General features: G+C 43.1%; 1 protein-coding gene across 1 annotated transcript in view; it reads left to right on the top strand.

Annotated features, from left to right (window-relative positions):
- Positions 1-18,957, top strand: part of RAPGEFL1 (Rap guanine nucleotide exchange factor like 1) — a 50,425-nt gene that overhangs the window by 19,720 nt on the left and 11,748 nt on the right. The window contains exons 5-8 of the mRNA XM_075278285.1: positions 1,937-2,052; positions 3,512-3,679; positions 6,655-6,752; positions 8,224-8,346. Of these exons, the coding sequence (XP_075134386.1) occupies positions 1,937-2,052; positions 3,512-3,679; positions 6,655-6,752; positions 8,224-8,346 (505 nt within the window). The remainder of the gene's footprint in view (positions 1-1,936; positions 2,053-3,511; positions 3,680-6,654; positions 6,753-8,223; positions 8,347-18,957) is intronic.

Raw genomic sequence — 18,957 nt, 5'->3', positions numbered from 1 at the left:
ACAAGAATTTGTGCTTTTTAGTGTTTTAGTCATGTTTTGCACAGCCAGCACACTGGTCCATGATATAGCAATAGCCCCATATACATAAGCATATTATCATGGTTCCGTTTATGGGTCCGTAAGCCTGAGCCAAAACTTAGGACAGATCTTATACGTGTCCATTTTGCAGCCTGGGCTCACTGAAGCAAATAATGGGTGGCACACATATATCATCCATGAGCCATCTGTGCCATTTTAGGCTAAGTTCTAAGTGGCAGGTTCTTCCTGTAGTACTTTGCACAGAAAGATCACAGAGGTTTCTTTTGCGGACTCTCTGCTATAGGGAATCCGCCATAGGTATATTGACATGCTATAATTTCCAATACTGTGACAGTTTTGGAAATCCAAGTGTGTCCGCTGCGTGTATTTTACTACAAAGTGAGGATGGGGATTGTTAGAATCCCATCAACTTTGCTGTCATTGTAAAACACTGTGTTTTATTCCTTGGCATTACCGTCACAGGCAAACTGCGACATTTATGCCATGTGGGGCCCCGGGCCTTACCTAGCTTGAGCTAGTGATGATAGTTCATGTGTTTTTACCACTTTATGTCTTGGAGGATGTACACATGTCATCCACTAGTGTTTAAAGAGGACCTTTCATCAGATTTGGGCACAGGCAGTTCTATATACTGCTGGAAAGCTGACAGTGTGCTGAATTCAGCGCACTGTTGGCTTTCCCGATCTGTGCCCCGGGTAAAGAGCTATCGGTCCCGGTACCGTAGCGCTTTACAGTCAGAAGGGCGTTTCTGACAGCCAGGGATGCCCTTCTGCCCAGCAGCGCCTATCGCGCTGTACTGTGTGAGCGAGGAGGAACACCCCCTCCCTCTGCTCACACAGCTCCTCCATAGACGAGTATTATCAGGAGAGGGAGGGGTGAGTTCCTCCCTGCTCCACAGTACAGCGCCATAGGCGCTGCTGAACAGAAGGGCGTCCCTGGATAACGCCCTTCTGACTATAAAGCACTACGTTACCGGGACCGATAGCGCTTTACCCGGGGCACAGATCGGGAAAGCCAACAGTGCGCTGAATTCCAGCAGTATATAGAACTGCTTGTGCCCAATCTGATGAAAGGTCCTCTTTAAGTATGATGTGGTACTACAATGTGCACAATTATTATTCTCTTATTTTTTTCATTTTTATTGTATTTTCATATGTTTTTATACAAATGCAACATGTTTATCTTTGCATAGAATATTAGTACCACCAAATTATATGAGATTGATATATAAATATGTATAAAGTTTTAGCAAAAATTTGTAAAGTGCTGTAAATCCCTAGTGCTGCTATTAAAGGGGTTCACCAGCATTCAGCAATGTGCAACTGGGTCCAAGTTTACGCTACCGTATTTTAGTCCATTGTTCTGATCCGCCATTGGACTTTCTCTCCGGTTGAAAAATAAAAAAACAAGATGGAAGAAAGCTTTGTCCTGTTTGTAACATTAGAGTGAAGGGTGACAGATGCAAATAGAGGGTGCTTCGGCTGGATATATCATTTGATTAGCTTTTGAGTCCATATTCTGATCCTATGACCAATCAGTAGAAAGGACTGAAATACGGTAGTGTGAATCTAGACTTTGCAAAATCTTATCCTTTTCTTGGAGGGGTCATTGATTCACTTACGTGTTGTCCTATACATCAGATACATGCATAGTAAGCAATATATATGTCCCTTGCAGAGAGTCGCCTTATGGATGTGACATAGTGAATGCTGCCATCCCTTCTGCAGTCACTTCTCTGAGATTAGTACCCTGCACCAAATATAGTAATATAGTGTTTTATTATTTTAGCCTTAGTTATACTGTGTATTCCCACATTACAGTAGTGATTGATATAGATCTATAGTTGTAAAATTAGGAGAGATTCATACTATTGTCTAACCATCTCTTCTGCATTCAGGCTCACAGATGGCAGTGCCGCTCCTTGCTCTAAACAAGTAAAGCCTCTTTTCAGGCATTTCCGCCGGATTGACTCCTGCTTGCAGCCTCGGGTGGCATTTAGGGGCTCGGATGAGAGTAAGTTTCTTATTTTCACACTCATAGAAAATTATAGCTAGAACCGTGCCTATAAAGCTGGCCATAGCTTTAATAGCTGCTGAGAACTCAGTCTCCTCCATTAGGAAGGATGTCTTGCTTGGGCGCACGCATATGTTATTTGAAAGGGCAGAGAATAAGCAGCTGGCAGACACCTCTGGGGAAGCATTGGGTCTAAGAGGTAAAATGCAACCTGTTGGATTCTTGTATTGTCTAGAGACCTCCATAGAATGTTAAACAGATCATTGATATCAGCGGGATCTGCCATGTGTAATTGAATGTCTGTATCTGTCTGTCTGCTATATTAGCCTATGCAGTATAGTTTTCCAGACTTCTTCCCATAAAACCGGGAGTTATGACCACTTAGTCTTTACGTCATTTCAGGAAAGGAAGAGCAGACTGGCTTTATAGTCCTATTAATTCTATGTTCCATACATTGGCTACAGTGCCACCCTATGGCAGATAGCCAGGCTCTACTGCAATGGTCATTTATGATCCACAGAAGACATTTTTATAGTACATTTGCATAATGTGTATAATATCCTGGGTTGAGAATAGACTTTGCAGGTCTGGATGGTGGTATATGTAAGTATTCAGGGTTTGGGTATGTTGAGGGTGACAAGTGCAGACTAGAAGAATCACATTTTCTCTTTGTACTTCAGAGTATAAAGGCATTTTTCAATTTGCAGGGTGGGATTGTATGAGATATAAAAGGATATTGAGGGCACATTTATAAGGGTGTGTCCTGCTTTATTGTAGCATTTTCCTCTATGTGAAAAGACTAGTCTTCATCTCCACTAAATGTTGGCTATTGTAGTGTCTTTACTACTTGGGGATGTAACTTTACAAGGTATCCACAAATTTGACATGGGTCACAAATTCAGGGAATAATGGATATGTTGACCATGTAACACTGGTCAGTCTGGAGAGATAAACTCCATTTTATTTTTTGTATAGGAGATGGGCACCCAAAGATAAAATAGAGAGGGTACTGGATCTGACGGCAGGGTGCTAACAAGCCACTCTACCTCGGCCATGCCGTTTAGACATTGGCCCCCTTACTATGGTATTACGATTTGTCTACCGCCCAAGAGATGGTCTGGAGATTGTCTTTTAGGACCTGGTCTGGTTCATAGTGATCTTATAACTAATCCCATGTTTTATTCCATGGTAGACTGGTAAATTAAAAATGTCCACACAACATGTAAAGAACCACCGTGGCTGCACAAATCAGAGGCAGACTATGAGTTAAGATGGTGGCAGGCTATTATTCTTGTGCTGACAAATAGGAATACCATAGTAGTTCCCTCTAACTGACATGAAATTGATTATATTCTAAGGAGATGACTACTTGTCTGATGCCACCTTAGTATGTATCTGTCATTTGTACCCAAATCTTTCCATGCTGTTCTGTAATAATCTATTTTTGTTCTTCTTCCAGTCTTCTGCAGGGTCTACATGCCTGACCATTCCTATGTTACCATTCGGAGTCGTCTTTCTGCTTCGGTTTCTGACATCCTCAGCTCTGTTTCAGAGAAACTGCAGTATTCAGAAGAACAAGGACAGAGAGAAGAGCCTCTTATCTTGGTTGCCGTCACCAGTGCTGGTGGTGAGTTGTACTGTACTGGCTTTGGGTTGAAAGGACTGCTGTCATCAGGGCTGGTGCTGAGTTGTGATGTCCTGACTTTGGGTTAGTAGGATTGCTGTCACCAGGTCTGGTGGTGAATTGTGTTGTGCTGACTTTGGTGCTGAGTTGTCGTGTTCTGGCTTTGGGTTGAAAGGACTGGTGTCACCAGTGCTGGTGGTGGTGAGTTGTGATGTTCTGACTTTGGATTGGCAGGATTGCTGTCACCAGGGCTGGTGGTGAGTTGTTGTGCAGTGCTGCCTTTGGGGTTGGTAGGATTGCTGTCACCAGTGGTGGTGGAATTAGAGATGAGCGAACACTGTTTGGATCAGCCGATCCGAACAGCACGCACCCATAGAAATGAATGGAAGCACCTGTGACGCTGACTTTGCCGGTGGCCGGCCGGCGTCACAGGTGCTTCCATTCATTTCTATGGGTGCGTGCTGTTTGGATCGGCTGATCCGAACAGTGTTTGCTCATCTCTAGGGTGGTGAGTCGTGATGTGCTGACTTTGGGTTGGAAGGATTGCTGTCACCAGGGCTGGTGGTGAGTTCTGCTGTGCTGCCTTTTCGGTTTGTAGGATTGTTGTCACCAGTGGTGGTGGTGAGTTGTGATGTTCTGGCTTTGGGTTGGCAGGATTGCTGTCACCAGGGCTGGTGGTGAGTTGTGCTGTGCTGGCTTTAGGGTTTGTAGGATTGTTGTCACCAGTGGTGGTGGTGGTGAGCTGTGATGTTCTGGCTTTGGGATTGGCAGGATTCCTGTATGTGAAAGGTAAACTTTCAATGTTCTTTAATTCTATCTTTTTAGCCACCAAGAGTGGCGTGTAGGTGGCACACATGATAATATGTATTGGCTCTTGGGATGCCAGGGTAGCATTTTGGGTAAATGTTGGAGACTTAAAGATTCTTTACAATAAACTGCATATACTATAGTCTCATCTTTTTAGATTTAAATGTATTTCTAATGGCAATTTTAATAAGTAAAATGTAGTATGAGTAAGTAAGCGGAGGGATAATAATGGGGGTTGGGATCATCTCTGGAGTAGGAGTCTGTCGCTTCTAGTGAGATCTTGTCACTATACATGCACGTGATTGAATGTGTGTGTGGAGTGATAGGAGGGAGGGGTTGTCACAGCGTGATCATGCATGTTTGGAGCTCGGCGCTGCCTGGGTATATGCGTGTGTGTGTGTGTGTGTGTGTGTGTGTGTGCGTGCTGTGGAGGCGGAGGGAGGGAGTGCTGCTAGAGCCTCAGTATCTAAGGGGAAACCTGTCAATGCTTGTGAACGTCAATGTGTCACAGAGAGTTGAAGGGGCTGCCAGAGTATGTCTTTGTGCTCTTCTTTTGTAGAATAAGGGGAGGGTAACTCTTTTTGTATATAAGGGAGAGGTAACTGCTATAACATTTATTAAATAACCTGTACTTAGCAGGTCACGTGTAATCCCAACACCTACATGCTAAAATTATGGTATGCTTAGCTGTTAACCATAGCCTATCTCCATCCTCCCTCTGTCAAAGTGACAAGCAGAGCAGTTAAATCTCTACCTGTAGACACTGCCCAAATTGTATCCTCAAACTGCAAGTCAACCCTAAGGGTGCATTCACACAGGACATTATTGCTATATTTTATTACAGCTGAACTACATGCATTGATAATTACAAGAATGCCATGTCGAGATATACCGTGCACTCTACAATTAAATATATGGCTATACCACCATGAAGTAAAACAGTATTAACAAGCTGCACTGCGGAGCTTCTTGGCGTTCTCCATTACCATGCTATTACGAATTATAGAGCGAATCCTCTGTCCAGTATTGTACCTTGATTGCCACATTGTTCCTCCTGTCAGATGTGATGGATGTGCTTTTGGAAGGTTTGAACAAGGAGTCCTTCGGTCTCCATAAGGGCTTGTACCTTTAGAGTCGTCACCTACTGCTACATGTTATAGTAAGGACCAACTATATTCTGGCTGCTGCCTAGGAAACAGCACGGCTATAAAATTATTCTCACGGGAGTCTGCAAGACTGAAAGACTCCCTGGTGAATAATTACAATGGGCAAAGCTGTTTTGCACTGGAGTTTCTCTATATTAAGCATAGATAAAATCAATGTGTATTGTGTATTGGTGGAGGGGAGTTAGAGTTTTCTGTAGATCTCTTTACAATTACCTGCTCCAATTGTGGTGTTTTATGATGTGTTTGCCCATTGGCTACACTAGGCAAATATGTCAAATCCAAATGTGGACTTTTTATATGTGGAAATGTAAGCATAGTTTCCAAGTAGGAACCTTTATATAAGTAAAATAAGATTTGTTCCCACAGTCAAAGCAAAAACCACATGAGCCTGTGCAAATTCACGCTGAATGGTGTACGCCATAGGTTGCTTCAGGTCATATTGTATGACTGCTATTTTTTTAACACTACCTCCCGAAACTGCATTGCTTATAACCTCCTTTCCCCTCCTTGTACAATGGAAGGAGCTCAGTTTGTTGCAAAACATCTTGGTTCCACATAAGCCACTACCTAAAAACGTAGAGATGTCCTGTCTCTTGCTGTAAGAAACTATTCATGGACCCCATAATGTACAGGTCTTCAACCTGTGATCCTTCAGTGGTGGAAAAACTACTATTCTCAACAGGGAGTTGGTGGGAGTTGTAGATTCACAACAGTAGGAGAGCCACAAGTTAGAGACGACTGCCATCATGGGTGCTCTACTTGATGTATGGATTCTCTCCTTGGTATATCTTCTTCAGAAATATTTCTGTAGATTTCCAATAGCTCAGAGAAACATGTCCCCAGAAAACAGATCATTTTAAGATAAGAAGTTTACACAACTTTCAGAATGAGAAGTAATCGAAATGTGTACAATTGGTAATGTGCGTATTGTGTCGTCCACCATTGAACTGAAGAACTGGTGTCTGTGGCTCACCCTCTGCTTAGTCCTTTACTCTCTCTTCTCAGACAAGGTTCTCCTGAAGCCGGATGATGGTTGCATCTTTACTACTCTGGGTATAAACAGCCACTTATTTGCCTGCAATCGAGAGGAGTTGCGATCTTTGGTAAGAACAATTTTCACTACTCCACACGTTGCGTTATTTGGCATTGGCCCAGTTACTGTAGATTTGTCACATAATAAAGATTGGGCGTATACTGACATAAGTTATGATAATTTGGCTTGGTAGCATGTCTTGGAACATGTTATGTAATATACTAATGTACTAAATGATTTCATCTTTATATTCTTTACAAGTGACAGAAAGGCAAAGATGACCTGAAAGATCCAAGACCTTAGAAATCTTTAAGTCTTTCAAATCTGCAAAAGTTTTTTGATTAAAAGAGGAAACCAAATCATATCAATATTTGGTGTGACCACTAGAGTTGAGCGAGTACTATTCAAAACGGCCGTTTCGAATAGCACGCACCCATAGGAATGAATGGAAGTGGCCGGCACGCAGACTTTGCCGGCGACTTAACCCTATGCGTGCCGGCTACGTCCATTCATTCCTATGGGCGCGTGCTATTCGAAACTGGAGTTTCGAATAGTACTCGCTCATCTCTAGTGACCACCCTTTGGCTTTAAAACATCAGTTTCTCTCGGTACACTTGCAGATAGTTTTTGAAGGAATTTGATCTGGAGGTTGTTCCAGACATCTTGGAGAACCAAGCACAGATCCTTCTGTCACTTCAAGTAACCCAAGACAGACTGGATGATGTTGAGCATAGGGCTCTGTGAGGGCCATATCATCACTTCTAGGACTCTTCGTACAAAGGACGCTCATACCAAATGCTGATTTGATTTAGATTTCTCTGTTGTTAATTCACTTCATTTTTTTTTAAAGCATTCTTAGTTTACAGCATTTTTTCCCACACCTGCTTAAAACTTGTGCACGGTATAGTATATACAATATAGGCTTGAACATAAATTGATGCTGCAAATCTTATACGGCATCTGAACAAGAATCGGTCAAGTGATTCTGTTGTTAAGACAAAACAAAGTAGGTATGGAAGAATCATCCAGCAACGAAACCAAGAAATGAAATCTATTCCTTCTTTATTTCATGTTCGCATTAAAATATAACAAAAATAAATAAAACACGCAGTCTACAAGGAAAAGAAAGCTTGCGTCAGACTGACGCGTTTCGGATATCTCTATCCTTTCTCAAAGTCAGACTTTGAGAAAGGATAGAGATATCCGAAACGCGTCAGTCTGACGCAAGCTTTCTTTTCCTTGTAGACTGCGTGTTTTATTTATTTTTGTTATATTTTAATGCGAACATGAAATAAAGAAGGAATAGATTTCATTTCTTGGTTTCGTTGCTGGATGATTCTTCCATACCTACTTTGTTATCCAACTCCGCACCGAGGGAGTTTTTCATCCGGGCAAGTTCGCAGATGTGTGGTGGACATTGGACTCAAAGGAATCACTGAAAGGCTACTGCAGGAGGGCTGAGTATAATTTTCCCATTTTTCCCTTTTTCCTATTTATGATATAGTTAAGACAAAACATGTTAAAATTCCTTCCTCCTTAAGGTTCCTTTACCAGAAGAGGTTCAGTTGCCACCCGAGGATTCTCATATTCATCGGATTGAGGCAGAAGATCTTGCCAATCACCTTAGTGCTTTTCACTGGGAGCTCTTTAGCTGTGTACATGAGGTGAGCCATTTTCCCTTATGTAATTCATGTAATTACGGGCCAACTCTGTGACCCAATGGGTGTTACAACATCTCCAAAAGAATGTGCAGAAGCAGCATTGTCACCCATGGGCTGTGTCTTTAGTCACTAACCCAAGCATACTCTGCTTACTGCTTAGCTAATTCCTAGGGCGGTATTCATTAAAGCTTCTGAAAGATGATGCCAAGTATATAGCCATTGTTTCTCCAGAATGTTATTTCAGTTATGGCTTCTGAAGTTTACGTTATTAGTGGTGAACGAGTAGCATTCGATTGAATACCTCGCCGGCATAGGTATGCGTGTAATCGGCTGAACACCAAGGGGTTAAACGCATTGAATATTCGAAGCGTTTAACCCCTTGGTGTTTGGCCAATTACATGCATACCTATGCCGGCAAGGTATTCGATCGAATACTACTCGCTCATCACTATACGTTATCTTTTTTCCTACCTACTTTGTGCCATTTAGAATAGTGGTATATTTTATGTGGCAGAGGGATTTTGGGGCCTTTTCAGATCCCCCTATAGATACGCCCATGGTTTTCGTGTCTTTCACTATTTCTCTTGTCTTTTCTTCTTACCCGAGTGATTTTGGTCTCTTTTCCAGACACAAGCAGTGTCAGTTTACAATGAAGTCTATGGAGAGGGAATGGGGAGGAGGGATAGAAGAGAGACAGGGATATGAGGCCACCTTCAGTATTAAATAAAGAGTCACTTCTGTAACGAGAAATAATTCCTGGTAACCCAGCTGTGTTGTCAAAGGAAACTGTCTCTCTGCTTTGAAGAGCTCTCCATTTCTTCCGCTCTTTCTCTAGACTTCTATTGTACAGATTTGATCAGTAGTGGGAGTGAAGAAACAGACACTTATATTTAATATATTACAAAGATTGCCATCTTCACCTGCTTTATGGCTTCATTGAAAAAAAAAAAGTTTGGCTATGCTTTAAGTTCCTTAATGGAGTGTCTTCAATTACTTTGCTACTGTTGCTGGTGGTCAAAGTATTTTTTAGTATCAAAATAGTACAGAGAGTTTAGAAGCTCTGAGACACCCTCATTGCACCTGAACCTCTTTTCTATTTTTATTAAAACAGCTTTTTCAAGAAAAAAGGTTTACCTGTAGGACTATGTAAAGCTCAGCATAATGTCCCCTGCAGTGCACTGTGGCCGGTTTGATATTGACTTTCCTGGTGACAGAATTCCTATAAGGATCAATATCAGATGGATCTGACTCAGCATCCCCGCTGATTAGCTATTTCAGGAGTTGCGCTGCTCAGCCCTGCACTGTAGCCTCCTCATTGCTTACCCTGGCCTGTCTACCTGCACAAAGTCAAAAAAGAAGCAGCGGTGCAACTTCATCCAATCCTCTGAACAGGACAAAGCTGCGATACCCTGCAATGCCAATACCATATAGATGGTGTGCAGGTAAATGGACCAGTGTGAACAATGAAGAGGCCATAGCATTTGGCAGAACACCACATTCAATAGAAGACACAGTCTAAGACCAGGATCATGCCATTTTTGGAAGAAGGCAGCCATGTTTTGGTGAAGTCATACAATCTCTTTAAAGAGCTACTGGACAAGATAATACATGTAGAGGAATACTGATATATGATATTTTCAATACTCTAAAAATCATTCCCATGGTTTCAGATATCTCAGGTCCTACAAAGGCAAGCATTCCAATATGGAAAGTAAACCAGGCTGAATTAGGGGACATGCTCCCATCTATGGCCAGCCGTTATACCAGAGAATATAGCGGTATCATTCATATATGGATTATATAAGCAGTTGAGGAGTACGTAGACCATTAGATCTTAATGTTATATTCACTTGATATACCCTAATTTCTCATAGACCCCACCTCTGGGACCTGCATCTTTCTACAGAATCTATCTCTTGGTGAAATGGCCAGAGATGGAACCCATTTCTATCATTTCTGGATTTAAGATCAGATTACCTCTTTAACGTAACAGCTAGCAAAAGTGCAGGTCACATGAAGGTAAGGCAGTGGGTTTCCTCCCAATGTGAATCTGTCTAAAAAAAAACAATGGATAAGTAAAAAAAATGGACACAACTGGTTACTAGAGATGAGCGAGTACTGTTCGGATCAGCCGATCCGAACAGCACGCTCCATAGAAATGAATGGATGCACCTGGTACTTCCGCTTTGACGGCGGCCGGCCGCTTAACCCCCCGCGTGCCGGCTATGTCCATTCATTTCTATGCGAGCGTGCTGTTCGGATCGGCTGATCCGAACAGTACTCGCTCATCTCTACTGGTTACCCAACGCATACCATAATCCATCATTTTTGACAAATCCGGCAACGGTTATCCATCAAATACATGTCCGTTTGTGTCCAATTTTGGTGGATCCGTTTTTTTTTTAACCCCTCGTCTTTGTTTTTCATTTTGACCGTGCGCAAAGAAGAATGAAGATGGAAAAACAAATTGAAAAATGGACATAGATTAGCAACAGCCTTCCATAGACTTCAGTGTTAAAAAAGACGGATTCATTGCTGTCCATCATGTATCCTTATTTTTTGGACAGAGCAAAAGTGCTGCAAGTCCGACTTTTTCTCTCTGTTCAAGAGCAGATACGTGGCAGAATTGGTATAAAGGGACCCTGCGGAACGTTCTAAAAAACCATTGAGATCGAACAACCCGTTCTAATCAGTTTTTATGTTCTTTTCAATGCATTACAGAAACTTATTAGGTGCGGAGACACCAACACAGATGTGAACCCAGTCTGAGTTTGACAATGAGGCAGGTGAACCTCAGACATGGGGAGTTATGTGCAAAACAGGCCCATGGGCAGGGGGGAATCCAGGGAACAACACACTTATGACATAGGGAGTGGCTGTGCTAATACGGTAATCTGGCTGCAAGTTGAAAAAGGAATGACTGGTTTGCGGTTGATATATTCTCGTGACAAGTCAAGTCTATTATTGCCTCAGGAACCATATCTTTACCTGTCAAATCCTGTGCAGAACTGAATACAGTGCCGGGTTATTTTAGGGTGAGCGTTTGTCTGACAAAACACACAGTACAATCTATAAATCTTTCACAACACAAACAAATTGCTACAGCGGCCTACAGTAGATATAAGGTATGTCTGACCTCACACACTATCTGTATACAGAGGTCAAAGAAGCACTTAATCATTTACAGGGGGTACCTTATTCCTCATTATACACACTTCAGTGGGGAGAGTCCACTCGCTCAGTGGATAGCATTAACCATTTCTTCCAAATGATGTTCTGCAGCAGCTGAAGAATGCATTACATGAAATAATGCACACCCTTAAAATAAATTATGAAGAGAATTAGAAGTCATCTCGGATTTCCCTGACCTGATTAAAATGTTTCTGCCTCATAGGTCAGAACTAGAGATGAGCAAGTAGTATTCGATTGAGTAGGTATTCGATAGAATATTATGGTATTCGAAATACTTGTACTTGTTCGAATACTACTGGCTAGTCACAGTAAAGATTCGATTCAGAACCAGGGTTGATTGGCCAAATCTCCACTGTGGTCCGATCTTAGACTCCGCCTCATCACAGACGAGCCTCCAACAGAACCAGCGTTGATTGGCCGAATGCTGTATACTGTATAGCATTTGGCCAATCAACACTGGTCAATGCATTCCTATGAGAAAAAGTCAACTCCCGCATAACCGCAAGCTGCCAGCTCTCCCGACTAGCAAGGACGAGCCTGCTGCAGAACCAGCGTTGATTTGCTGAATGCTATAGAGCAGGTTAGACCTGGTTCACATCTGCGTTCAGTATTCCATTCGGGGAGTACGCTTGGGGTTCCTACAAACAGAATACTGAACACATTGACAAGCGGTGAGCAATGAAAGCACATGGATCCCATAGACTATAATGGGGTCAATGTGTTTTCCGTGCGGTGTCCACTTGGAACATGTGGAGAGAAAAGTGTGGAGTTATTTCATGAACTACTTTCCTGTCTGCATGACTTGTGCAGACACCGCGTGGAAAACACATGGACCCCATTATAGTCTATTATAGGGTCCATGTGCTGTCATTGCTCACCACTTGTTAATGCGTTCGGTATTCCGTTTGCAGGGTCCCCAAGCGTACTCCGCGAATGGAATACCGAACGCAGATGTGAACCATGTCTTAGCCAGAGGTGCAACTTAAAGTTCCTGGCCCCAATACAAAATCTGTGAACATGCCCCTATCAACCTTGTGTTACTTAAAGCAAAGGAATATTTTATGTGGCAGAGAGACAAGTGCACTTCTATATAATGCAGATACAATGGGGAAAATTTATTAAGACTGTTTTTTCATACGTCATTCTTAATTTATTCCCTAACAGGCGCAAGACATGACAGAATCGCTAACAGGGTGCGCCTGAACTCAAATCTATGCCAGTCAGAGACTGGCATAGATTTGTCCTATAACGCAAGTCAGTTTTCTAATCAGTTCTAGTAAATTTTACAGACCAGAGTGTCCCAGCCCAACTCCATCTTCTAAAAAAAAGTGAGCAAGGAACAATTACTGAGAGATGACTATGCACCAAAAATGGGCCAAGTTGAAGCATTTTTGGCCACTTTCTAAGAGCAACAGAGCTAGTAAATCTGGGTGAATGTATCCCCCTATATCTATACCTGCATTCAACTTTGGTGGTCAAAAGCCATATTTATCTAAAGGGGAGAATTGGACCAGTCCGGATGAATCACTGCGCTCGATCACCATTAAAACTTTTCTTTTATTTCAGAATAGGTAAACACAACGCGTTTCGGGCTTGCGCCCTTTTTCAAGTGTATGTACTGGGGAGTTTTTGGCTGCGCGGTGTCTGGGGTGACCTCCTGGCGCTGCAGGGTTGTCCTGTCGTGGGTATTGGTGCACACCTTCTGACTTGCACATGCGCACCAATACCCACGACAGGACAACCCTGCAGCGCCAGGATGCCACCCCAGACACCGCGCAGCCAAAAACTCCCCAGTACATACACTTGAAAAAGGGCGCAAGCCCGAAACGCGTTGTGTTTACCTATTCTGAAATAAAAGAAAAGTTTTAATGGTGATCGAGCGCAGTGATTCATCCGGACTGGTCCAATTCTCCCATTTTTGCTGACACCTAGAGTGTACGTGAATCCTGCCGGCTCATCATCTGAGGCGAAACACCTCCCCTTACCGATGAGTGGTTCAAGAGCCTGCTAAACAGTTGTATATACAACCCCCCGAAGGTGAGAAGCTCTCTTACCAATCTAATCCACTTGTCCTACGGTACTTACCTATGCAGCTCGGTGCTGTTTTTCATTATTTTATCTGCATATTTATCTAAAGGGATTCCATCATTAGAATCCATTTTTCAGTTAATATCACGTTAGAATAGCTTTAAGAAAGGCTATTCGACCCCTACCTTTATATTTCTGCTCCGGTCCACCATTCTGTTGTTATACTGGTTTTTCCCAATATGCAAATGGTTCTCCAGGTAGTGTCCTCTGTGCTGCCTGAAGACTGTCCAGTGACGCCTCCGCCTTCTACAGCCTGGCCTCTCCGCCGCATCCTTCGTGTAGTCTTCCTCCAACGAGCCTGCGTTCGAAATCTAAATTACACACATACGCAGTCAACTCTGCCATCGGGCTTCAGGCAGAGCCGACTGCACAGGTCTATTCAGCCACTTTACTGTGGCTGCTTACCGAAACAGCACGCTCGTATAAGCAGTCACAGTAAAATGGCTGAACAGACACGCAATCCGCTCTGCTTGAAGCCCGATGGCAGGGCCAACTGCGCAAGTATGGAATTTAGATTCCGAATGCAGGCTTTCCGGAAGAAGATTTCACAAAGCACGCGGCGGAGAGGCACAGCTGTAGAAGATGGAGGTGTCGCTGGAGAGTCTTCAGGCAGCACAGATGACGCCCCCTGTGCTTTCTGGAGACTCATTTGCATACCGGGAGAAAACAGTATATCAACGGAACGGCGGTGCGGAGCAGAAATATATAGGTAGGGGACGAATAGCTTTTCTTAAGGCTATTCCAACGTGATATTACCTGAAAAAGGGATTCTAATGTACCGTAATCATCAAACCACAAACGTGCAGATATTTTCCTGTAGTTATACTAATGGTATTTTATTATACCATCTACATTGGCATTTGTCTGGATATAATATTACCAGTATTTATGGCCATAACTGACGGCTAAAATGACGAGCCACACAGGGTGATGAGCCAGATTTTGATCCCAAGCTACTGACTGGGGACCACAGACTTATAGTATAGTTCACAAGGCTTTCCCGTACAATACACCTGCCTTTCCAACCAGATGGCACCCAGTGTCAGCCATAACCCCCTAGTTGTAATTAATACCCACAACCCACAGGTTCCCTTGGTGCTCTATGGTTTCTGATGTCAAAACAAGGTGATTCTACATTATTTATAGGCACATTAGTGTGATATATATACATGCTGCTGGTATTCTTGGTGCAGGGCTATAGGACTTTGGAGAAGCTGGATGGCAACTATTGTAGGAGCTGCAAATTCATCCATGTTGGTTGTCGCCTATTTTCTCCAGAAAAAAATGACATAAATAACAGCAGGAAAACAGCCTGAGCTACTAATAAAAGCTTCTTGTGTCCCCAGGTCTCACTCACTGATAATATATTAGTATAAGGGGATTGTGGAGATGGAATGAAGAGAACAGGAGCAGACTTGTATGAAATATAATAAGCCTGCATGTAATGTGGCAAGGTGTCTCTTCTGTGTTGGTGCAGTGAGATGTGTATATGCCCTGATAATGTCACAAAAGGTTCACCCAGCGCTGTTATGGTGCCGTGGTCGCTGGCATTGTATTAAATGGAAGAGATCTTACAAACGCTGCGAAAGAGCAAAGATGGGACACGTTCACACACGGCATTTAGCTTTCCTTATTAAATAAGCCTGGTCGTGTGGTTATTGAGTCTTCATGGCCTCAAGGAGGATGGTTTATTGAAGTCATCTTGCACGCTGATCTATCTTCCCATGAAAACGCCAATACTCATGGACATTTGCTGCTGTAACCACACAAAGCTCTGATCACTGGTCCATTTTACTATCCCATTCTCTGTATACTGTATATTCCATATATACTGGGCACATGCAGATAATGGGGCTTGGTGACAGTTTTGCAGATTATAGAGCTTGTGTCTATGTAAAGCAGTAGCCCAACAAAGGGGCTATTAGAAATGAAAGAGATCGTTCAGTAAGTGGCTCCATTAAGACCTGATTTAGAAATTGCTATAAAATAGCAATTCTATTCAATATTTTCCAAGGTTCTGTTCACATTTACAGCAAGTTACAGCTATTGACTGATCCTTTTTATTTGGGGGGGGGCAACCAAGCAGCCTTTTTGTTTTTTGTAACATGCAGCACTTCCTTCCTACAAAAACGGCGAATGGTAATGCAGAGTTTCCAGGAGAAATGACAGAGGGATGATACAATGCAGTACCTGTACTTTGCTGACTGTTGTTAGGGTATGTTCACACTGAGTTTTTTGCAGACGGATTTTGACGCAGAATCCACCTCAAAATCCGCCTGCTAAAACGTCTCCCATTCATTTCAATGGGAGCCCCTCGCTTTTTTTTCCCGCAAGCGATTTTTTTTCAGCTAGAGGGACAAAAAAGTGGCACACCCTATCTTCCCACGGATTCTGTGGCTGAGTCAGCCACAGCGTCCGCAGCTCAGGACTCGTAGAGAACACTCTTATACCATATGTAAAGTCAAATGGTCTAATGGTATTTTATTGGGAATTGATATCTAGGTAACTCTTTAATAGAGATGAGCGAACAGTAAAATGTTCGAGGTTCGATATTCGTTTCATGTAGCCCTCAATATTCGACTACTCGAATCGAATATCGAACCCTATTATAGTCTATGGGGGGAAAATGCTCGTTTCAGGGGTAGGCAACATTCGATCAAATTACACTTACCAAGTCCACGAGTGAGGGTCGGGCTGGATCCTCCGAGAAGTCTTCTCCTTGCAGCGTCACCGCGGCATCTTCCGGCTCTGAATTCACTCTGCCAGGCATCGGGCCTGGGCAGAGTCGACTGCGCATGCCCGCACTACAAGCAGACATGCGCAGTCGGCTCTGCCTAGGCCCGATGCCTGGGAGAGTGAATTCAGAGCCGGAAGACGCCGCGGGGAAGCTGCACGGAGAAGACTTCTAAAGGTAGGAGAAGAACCAGCGTTGATTGGCCGACTGTATAGCATTCGGCCAATCAATGCTGGTTCTGCATCGAACTTTTCCATTTGAATAGCGAGTGGTACTCGATCGAGTACGAGTATTTCGAATACCGTAGTAGTCGATCGAATACCTACTCAATCGAGTACTACTCGCTCATCTCTACTCTTTAACATAATATGTAAAGTGGCTACAAAAGAAAAGTTCACTTTTATTGGAATCAAATAAAAAAAAAGTCTAGATTCTGATATTCCTATAAGACGCCTTCAATAGCTGATGAAAGTGTAGTGTTACAATGTGATAGAAAGTTGTGACTTTCACATTGCAGTGGTAAAATGTGTTATCGCAGCTAAACCCCATTTTCACACTGTCTGATAATATATTCACAATATATCACAGTTCTCCAAGACTTCAAAGATTTGTAGGGGAGGGCAATGCTTTTCAGGTGTGGGAACCTTATACTTACGCTGTGGTGGTTTTTCAGCTGTGTTAGACCTCGTAAACATGGGCATAACACAGCTTTGCAATGGGTTTGACAAAATTGTAATATAACACCCATAACAGTACAGTATATGGGGTCTTACAAATACCTCTGTATGGCTCCAGTTTCATACAGAGGTCCTCTTTATATCTCCATACAGCCTCTAACATGTGGTTCTGGATCCGATCAAATTTATTTTGGCTAAAACTAATGGTTCACCTTTTAGGTTCTGCTAACCTTTACTAAATATAGCTAAACTTTTGGGCACCTTTTGATTTTCTAGCAGTTTTTGTGTCATTAATATATATTGTCATATATTTTATTAATAAAATTTGTCTCCTTTCTGTGAAATCCTTTATTTTTTTTTTTAACTCTTTCCCTTGTTTCTCTATTGAGAGGTGTCACCTGCTTCTCACTGTGTACTGACTTGGTGTGAGATGTGATCTCTGGGAACCTAATGATATAGAGAATAAATCCACGCTGTTCTCTTTGTATTCTCGGGCTTGGTGGGGCTCTGACCCCTACCAGTACTAATGTCGTCCCACATTCCAGTGATATACCATCAGCGTACGAGATGTGACTACCCCTATAGATCCTTAAAGGGATTTTCCAGGAAAAAAAATGTAAAAAGGTCTGCTAGTGCTATCAATTCGATAATAAGTGCACCCAAATACCTTTAGCAGTGTTTTGAGGGATTTCTGGCTTTCTCTGGGAGCTCCTGGCATCTTCTGCATTTGTTTACATGGGTAGCTTCCTGCTGTCTTAGCCTACAACTACCATGATGCATTGCAGTTGACTCAGGTTCTCCCTCTCACTTCATCCCTCATAACCCCCCCCTCCCGTTTCCGTAGGTTACCTGCGGACTACTAGCTCTACCTACCTACCTAGCTTACTAACTCAGTCCCCCAACCCCCTCCCCACCCGATCATACTTACCTGTCTTCTCGTCCTGGAGATGACTTCGTTGGTGTCACTGTACCCTCTTCTGCCTGTGCCTGAGAGCTGGGGCTGCAGTCTGTGCAGAATTCTGCCAGAAGTGCAGAGAAGCAGTGGACCTCCCATGTAAGCGCAATAGAACGGCTCCATAGTGCATGCGTGGGAGGCTGCTGCTTCTCTTTGCTTTTGCCGGCTATTGCGCAGGTGCCAGCTTCAGTTCCCTTGTGAAGGAATTGACGCCCAGCAGAAGAAGAGGATGTGAACATTGGTGAGTATGATGCTGGGGGGGAGGAGTACTGGTGTCCTCCCATCTTGGGAAACAGCAAAATGGAACGCCACCAGGAAATCAGAAAATGTGCATGGGGAAGTCACATGATCGCCTCAGCCATATGGGTAAATATACATTTTTATTTTTAAAGGGAGTAAATTAAGTTAGGCAGGAGAAAGGGGTTTAGCTTAGTGTTAAAGTTTTAGTTGTATATGTGTATAGGCTTGTGTGTATATATAGGCTCTTGTATGTGATGAAGAGAAAATGGAGGTGGGGAATGTTGGTTCAAACAGTTATATCTCCGGTATTATAAAACATAGAAACTTGCTTTTGGTGCCATATGTCAGAGGAGATTCTCATTTTAGTAACCCTTATATGGGGCACACAGGGGTTAATGTGAGGGACATGATAGGGTTAATTGATAATAATGTGAGGCACATGGAGTTACTGAAACTAAATTAATCACCCCAAATGCCTGACATTAATAGGCATACAGTAGTAACCCCAGCATGTACCTGTCATTTTTTATTTTCACTTTGCTGACCTCTCCACTGCTCCTTCTGTTGTCTGCAGGCTGTAATGTCAGGATTTCGCAAGGTCCATCTTCTGTATAGGGATAAGCTCCGCCTCCTGGGCTCTCCTCACCCTCTCATTGGTGGGCAGCCAGAGAAGGGGGGGGGGGGTGTGAAGCCTCCTGAGAGCGCTGAGTGGAGCTTCCTGCTGTTAG

Source organism: Leptodactylus fuscus, chromosome 6 (assembly GCF_031893055.1).
Source record: "Leptodactylus fuscus isolate aLepFus1 chromosome 6, aLepFus1.hap2, whole genome shotgun sequence".
Taxonomy (NCBI): domain Eukaryota; kingdom Metazoa; phylum Chordata; class Amphibia; order Anura; family Leptodactylidae; genus Leptodactylus; species Leptodactylus fuscus.
This window is presented reverse-complemented; position numbering and strand designations above follow the sequence as displayed.